At 36.8% G+C, this 7,670-nt stretch overlaps 1 protein-coding gene across 2 annotated transcripts in view; it reads right to left on the bottom strand.

Moving 5' to 3' along the window:
- Window positions 1-273: 273 nt before the first annotated feature.
- Window positions 274-7,670, bottom strand: part of LOC118203696 (uncharacterized protein CG3556-like) — a 149,735-nt gene continuing 142,338 nt past the window's right edge. Inside the window, exons 9-10 of one of the 2 annotated variants that reach the window (XM_085823884.1) lie at window positions 5,293-5,444; window positions 274-537 (exon numbers count right to left, since the gene is read on the bottom strand). In XM_085823884.1, the coding sequence (XP_085680010.1) occupies window positions 446-537; window positions 5,293-5,444 (244 nt within the window). In that variant the 3' untranslated portion in view covers window positions 274-445. The remainder of the gene's footprint in view (window positions 538-5,292; window positions 5,445-7,670) is intronic. The other variant, XM_085823885.1, reaches the window with a different exon arrangement.

Below are 7,670 nucleotides of genomic sequence, written 5' to 3'. Positions count from 1 at the left end.
TTGGTAACGAACTATGCTGTGACTTTATAAGGTATTTCTCCCACTTTCCTAGTGTGCCTTCCTGTTGTAGTGGTTCTGCACGCTGGGCCGGTACTCCAGAGGTCCAGGTTCGATTCCCGGGGAAGGTGTTACTAATTTTTCATTTTGCCTGCTTCCAAAAAACCTAATGAATCTACAACTTTATAAGTTGCGCATTAAGAAAATTTAGCGATTAAGTTTGCTAATTAGTAACTAATTCTCCTGGTTGTTTGAATAAAGAAATATCCTTTGAACTTCAGGTAATGCAGCTGTTTTGACAGTCCTATATTTATTTACTCGGCTACATAATATTTTCAGTTGAATTTATGTTGTCTATTAATTCAATTGTTTTTCAAAAAATTGAATAGATGAAACAATATTTTCTTGTTTCTGTCATTCTGTAGCATTAAATCCATTATAAAATATTTTAGACGATTCCACCACGATTTCCAAGGGTTCTGAGGTGAAAGTACCAGAACACTATATGATCATTTGCGTTTGGAGTATATTCTCTGATATCTGCAAAAACAAAACAAAAAAATGTTATACTTTAATACACCATATGTATACATACACGTTTTCATAAATCAGGTGTCTGATAATTTTGAAAAAGAAAAAAAAATATATATGATTGCTTTCATGAGTCCAGCTAGTAATTAATCATAATAGGAGTGAACTTTTATTTTAGATCCCTTTGTTTATTAATAATAGATCTATTAAATTTGAAAGGCGAACCAAATATCTTACGCTTTCCTGAGTGGAAACACACTTATAAAAATGGAATTATTCATTTTAATGTATAAGTACTAGTTATTTTAACACTTGTCGTTTGTGCGGTCAGCCGTCTTAACTCTCAAATTCATGTAGTTGCCACTTGGCAACATACTCATATTTAGTCAGGTAAATCAAATGAAAACACAAACTTTAGCTTACTACATAGTGTAACCAATTGGATACATACTGTTTACGTATTTAGTTTTGAAAGTTTCAGTGTAGCGCTAACGGTGTAACGGTCATTATTGTGAGTTATTGGTCGTCAATAAGTTACAATGTCGAGTTATTAGTCGTCATTATTGGTCGTCAGTAAGTGTAGGGTGTAGACATTATTTGTGTTTAAGAATTTTCGATTTTGTGTTTGTTGTTATTTTGATGTATTCAAAGGTTTAAATTTGTTTGAATAAGTTTACAAGTATTACATAAAATTGTTATTACACATTTGCCTATCATATTCATTTGCATAATGTAACCATTTGACAACAATAATATTTTTTCAAAAATTGGAATAAAAGCTTAGTTTAGATTTTTTCTAATTATTTTTCTTATTTTATTTGATATTAGTTCTAATGTATTTTTGACTTAATTTAAAAAAGTAAAATAAAAATAAAAATTCATGCATTTAAGGGTTAAATAGGCATCATATATACATGCAATAATTTTAATGATTACAGCTAGTGCCATTTCATAAAAAATTGCATATTTCTAATCAGACATCTCGTGATATAAATGCATTTCTCTTGAAATCATTCAGATTAAAAAGTAGTAAAATTATTCTTAAGAATTACGTTGACTATATTTTTAAATCATTTGGTTTGTTACTGAATATCAGATAGATTAAATCTGAAAGTTACCTTGCACTTTAAAGACAAAGCTCTGGTGCATGGATGATAAATGTATTTTATTTCGGACAGTGACAATACTTTTTTTAAAAGCGGAGATTTCTGAAATCAGATAATAAAAGTTTTAAACGAAGAGGACACCGCAAAGTAACCACTGACTTGCTAGAAAAATCCCATTATCATTCGTTTTCCCTGCTCGCTAATCAAAATATTCACGGAAGGTACAAACCCTCAATATGTCAAACAAGTACTACTAGAAAAAGAGTTCAAATGAAAACTGAAAGTCGTAGAAGAGATTGAGCCTCTTCCCATGCTTCTCGTTGACACAAAACACAACAAAAAATGCAAGTTAATCTTTAGCTTAACTAACTTAATGAACTTATCTGTTTATGTAGAATCTTTTTAAAACCATTCGGGCTAACGGTACTCAACGCCATAACTGTCAGTATTACAGACATAGTAAGACCCGTTATCATCATAAGGCCTGCTGTGTTAAGCTTACTCAAAATTGCTTGACTAATATTTGCAAAAAAGACAAAAACGTTCTTAAGAATTGTATTCTTTGCGGAGGAGTTCACGTGGCCTCCGATAAAGCTCTCCCACTGTACCCTAAAATATAAAAAAGCAAGAAAACATACCAGAACCTCCACCAAAAAATGATCAACATTTTACAGCTGTAAGCAAATCTACTGTTAAAACTCAGCAGGCTATTCGAAGTAAACACTCTTAGCCAGTGCCAAAGAATTACAGACATTTAAGGATTGGATTAAAAACATCCTAATAAAAACTAAATTTCTCGTTGAGAGATTTAAACGAACGAATTTCCCAGCGATGAAAATACAAATAGTCATGGAAGACCTTGTCTTGACTGAACTCAATTTTGAAACGTAATCAGTTACAACCGTTGATTTCCTACTTTATATCCTTTTTTACATTTAACTGTGTTTTTATTTTTTATATTCATCACGATCAAGAAACTTTCCCTGAACAATTATCTTACAAAGACGATATATTTTTTTTTTTTTTTTGCAGTTTATATTGTTAATCGTCTATGGGACATTTCAAGATAGTATTATAACTACAACTGTGTGCCACTTCATCTTCCTGAACTTATACTCAAGAAACTTTGCAGGCGCACATAAGTTGGTGTCGCATGTCACACAGACCAACTCAACAACTTTCGCTCTTCGCTATATCGGCGGCACTTTTGCGGGATTTCTATCATAAATGCCAACGAATTAAGGCAGGGTATTCAAAAGCGTGTTTGATGTAGTTTATTCGACGAAAAGCAATAGAGGGCTGCCTAAAGGGATGTATACCTTCGTGGAGGACTTTCTGAAGGAAACTGGCTTATATATACGTTACACGTGGGAAATACCAGGAAAATGGTCATGCAGTCACGCAGTCTGCCCTTTCGCCTGGAATTTGAACCTAAGGGATGAACGACCAGTGTGGTGGGTCTCGGAGGCGTGGGTGAATACTGTTTTCTGTAGTAAGTTTACTGCACTATGCGTTCAAAGTTTAACGGAATATTTTTATAAAATTGAAAGACTAATATATCACATTTTGCCGAATGGCAACAGTTCCGAGCGCGGAAGATAAAAATGTTTTCTTGCGAGCATTGCTGCCACTACTTGCTTTCAGATCTCTGAGTTTATTCATCAAAAATTTCTTCATTTCGCATAAAATATGAAATAAATGTAAAAGAACTTCAAAATACAGGTTTCGAGGTTCCGATGTTCGTATGAAGGCCTAGAAGAATTTAAACTTAGTTAAGTGCTGCGTTTTTATGCAACGCAAGAAACATATATACATACATACAAACAGATTCTTTATTATTTAATAGTAGAGATATAAAGCTTCAAAATCAATGAACTAAGAACTCGGCCATTTGAGCAACCAAGTTTTGGACATCCCCCACTGCAGATGACGACCAAGTGAAATATCTGACAGGCCAGAGCCTCCGTGAACTGCACATTTGGAAACTAAGCAATCTAGACTAATTAACTTCAATCTACTGTTGATATCTGAATGCCACTTACATCCCAAAATCATAAAAAAATACACCAAAAACTCAGTGTTCTATGACTAGACCTATGACAAGTCACACCTTAGGACCGAAAACGAAAAAGCGGAAATAGCAATAACTAGTTTACACTCCAATAATTGATTTCGAACAACAACAACAATTTCCATAGTGTCTCAAAACACCAAACACACTGAGTTAAGCGCAAGAACTCTTCTATTATTTATGAACTTTGGACTGAAAGATTTGAGCTCAGTCCAGTCTTACCTGTAACAAATATCCTCACATAACAGGAATCAGACATTCCGGTTAACAAAATCAAATTCCATATGTTTCTCTACCTGCAATAAAAATGCAAAGTGCAACGATCTCTAAAATATGAACTTTGTTGTATTTTCATAATCCAATATTATAATGAGTATACTCAACAGTTTGTGTTATATTATGTAACTTTGCCTAATTTTGTGTTATTATTCTCTTATGTTTAAATGTAACAACTCCGATGAATAACTCCTTGTTCCTTAGAAGAAAAAGCATACAGTCAATTCCAGCTTTTCATACTGTAGCTGGTTAGTGTATTAGGGTAATATCTGCTGAATTCTGTAATGGAGTCTCTGGTGTCTCATACACTTTTACATGTGTACAAAGATACATAGCCTCTTCAAATCGACGGTTCACAACCATCTGAAGCGAAAAGATTACGAAAGCAGGCACGAAATTTGAGTGCCATCTCCTGACTGAGCTTCACAAGCTTGACAGGATCACTATCTGTGATGATCTGCTACGCAGACAGAGAGGTGATTCCTTCGTCAAGAAACTCGTTATGAACAATGGATCTTGGATTGTATGCTACAGCATGGTGCGAAAGCAAACTTGGGGAATTTCAGGAAACAGGTTACAGATAGCAGCGAAGCCAGGGCTGCATCCAAAAAAGATTTTGATCTTGATCAGGTGGGATCACAAAGGAGTTCTGTTTTTCCAATTACTTTGGAGTAAAATATTAACTCCGCCCTCCTATTTCATTAGGTACGGAAAAAGTTCCCGGAGTTTTAGTGGATATCCTCCCGCACCGTCCGGAATATTTTATCTATCTTATTCTGGTTCTTAAAAACATTTGAGTGGAAAAAAATAAGGACTAAGGAGACTTGGCCTTATCTCTTATATTCTCCTTGAGATATTTACAGCTATTTACTTTGTTGCATGAGCTATTATTTATTTCAATAACGTGTGAAGTTCTGTCTGCTCATCACTGCTGGTGGCAGAATCTATGCACCGGACAGCAGACTTTTAGAGGTGGCAAAACTTTTAGAATTTAAGGCGTGACCAGGTGAGCAGAGTCACAGCGTCTGTTTCGAGCGGCAAAAGGCTTAGCGCTGGCCCTAATAGTTATTAAGGGGATCTCTACAAATCGCAGCCTGCAACAATAATTAAGTTTATCAATGTTAAACACTGCTGGCAAGGAATTAAATAAATTCCGCAAGTATTAAAATTAGAAGCATATTTTCATTTCCTGACGTAGGAGCATCTGTTCCGGATTTGTTGGATGTACACCCAACTTTTCAAGAAGACTGACGGCGATTTAAAATGATGGAATATTTTATCTAAGAATATAATAGAATGATGCTAACTCACCTCCAGTGAAGAGTTCTTGTTGATCTATCGTTTTTTCTTCGCTGCCTTTTCCTTTCACATACAAATACCAGGAGAAGCCCCGCTCCGAATCATTTGGAACGTTCGAAATAGAGTAGACGTATATATTTCCTTCGATTTCCTCGTATGCAAATCTAAATATCAAATGAAGTATTGCAGACATAACTACTCATTAAAAAAAGATGGATTATAGATTTTTTAATATTACTTTTGAGACTTTTAAGTGAAAGATTTGTTTTTCTGGACAGGAATTTGGAATTTCGGTACTTACGTATTATCCCGTCAACCATGAAGCTGTCGTTAGGCAGCGTGATTTAGCTCGATTAGCTATGTCTTGTTTTTATTTATAAAAGTATATAAAGTATAGAAAATATATTTATTTATTTTTAGACATTAAAGCTGGATGTAAATTTTGCCGAAAGATAAAAAAGTCGATATTTGCATAAAAAGTTTTTGAACTGAAACTAGAAATAAGATACTGATACAGCAAACGTCTTTAACAGGAACTCGCAAGGCGAACACTCGGTTAATACACTGCTGAACATTAAAACTGCAACACCATGAAGGATGTTTTCCTTTATGGTCAAAAAAGATATTTTTTGCACGTAAATAGTATGGCATGAAGGCAAAATGATAAAATTTGTAAGCATTTTGGAGGTTTACAGGGGTGCAAAATTAGTAGAAAAAGCTGCCACCCTGGCAGCTAAAACGGCTCATACCCCATTAGGCATGGAGTCAGATTAGGCTTGGATGACAGAAATGGGCAACACATTTCATACTGCTTCAAGTTTATGCCGCACTTCATCAATCGTATTAGCTGGAGAGGGAAGGCGGGCCAGTCTCTCAGCAACCCATGATCAGATGCTTTTAATGGATGACAGTTCTGGAGATCGTGCAGGCCTGGGCAGCAGTCGGATACCCTGTGTATCGAGGAAGGTCAGAACACGGGGTGCAACATGTGATCTTGCATCATCTTGTTGGAACATGTCGTTTGGCAGGCCTCTAAAGTAGGGCACAATCATTGGACGTAAGATGCCAGAAATGTACCCATTTACGTTCAAATTAGCGTCGATCTGAACTAGAAATGTGCGTGTCGTGTCTGCCTAAACCATCATACCAGGTGCAGGGTCCCTAAGCCAATACCGAATGCAAGCAGGCGACGTACTGTCTTCTCGGACACTCCAGACACGTATTCGCCCATCAGAATACTGCACGTATAACCGGGACGCGCTTGAAAAGGTGATGCTGTGCAACTCCTGTACCCAGCTTTGTCATTTGGCGCACCAGAGTCGTTGTCTCTTTCTATAATGCATTGTCAAGGGAAGCCGAAGTATTGATTATAAGGTATTTCTCCCACTTTCCTAGACTGCCTTCGTGGTGTAGTGGTTCTGCACGCTGAGCCAGTATTCCAGAGGTCCGTGGTTCAATTCCCGGCGAAAGTGATTGTTCATTTTTCATCTCTCCGGCTTTTACAATTAACCTAATGTCTCTACAGTGGCGCTCGAACTAAAAGGGTGTTGGATGAGGTTTCTCCACAAACAGGATTTGGCGATTGAGTCCCCTGAAAACCCGAATCGCCCTTTAAAAAGGGGTGTATATAAGGTATTTCTCTCACTTTCCTAGCTTGCCTTAATGGTGTAGTGGTTCTGCATGCTGGGCCGGTATTCCAGACGTCCGCGATTCGAATCCCGGCGAAGGCGGTTGCTAATTTTTCATTCTCCGGCTTTTCCAATTAACCTAATGTAACGCTTAGTACCTGCAGTTATCAATATGTAAAATCTGTTATTAGTATGTAATATTCAACGTTGTTACTTTGGAGTCTTCCCCGCCGTGATGGTATTCCGTTTGGTTCATGTCCGTGGTCGGAAGCCATCATAGCGGTGCACTCACTCAATCACTCTACATGGTCAACCTACTGGTAATCCACGCTGCTGCAAACGTCGACGGACTTTACAATCTGATACTAGGCGTGCTGCAAACATGCTCATTTCCTGATTAATGGTCCATGAAGTAGTCGCACGGTTTTGCAGGGCTTACCTCAAAATATCTGTCCTCTGTGGCGTTAATCATGGGAGGGCGTTGATATCCTGCATGCCATTCAGTATGATCCTCAGCAATGCATTGATTCCATATTCTCATGACAGTGGTTGGATGCCAACCAGTGCGACCGGCGATATCACAGAATGATAATCTACACTTTCGATAGGCAATGATCTTGCCTCTATCGAATTTCGAAACTTGCCTGTAAGAATTTCCTATTCTTATTCGAAGCATAAAAGCATGACACGATATTCTGAACAAACTCCAACCTTTCAAAGCATTTTACGTTTGAGAAATCCACTACACAACTTTTCTTTTAT

This window comes from Stegodyphus dumicola, chromosome 9 (genome assembly GCF_044657685.1).
Source record: "Stegodyphus dumicola isolate Sdum_Otavi_A_Nest chromosome 9, ASM4465768v1".
Taxonomy (NCBI): domain Eukaryota; kingdom Metazoa; phylum Arthropoda; class Arachnida; order Araneae; family Eresidae; genus Stegodyphus; species Stegodyphus dumicola.
This window is presented reverse-complemented; position numbering and strand designations above follow the sequence as displayed.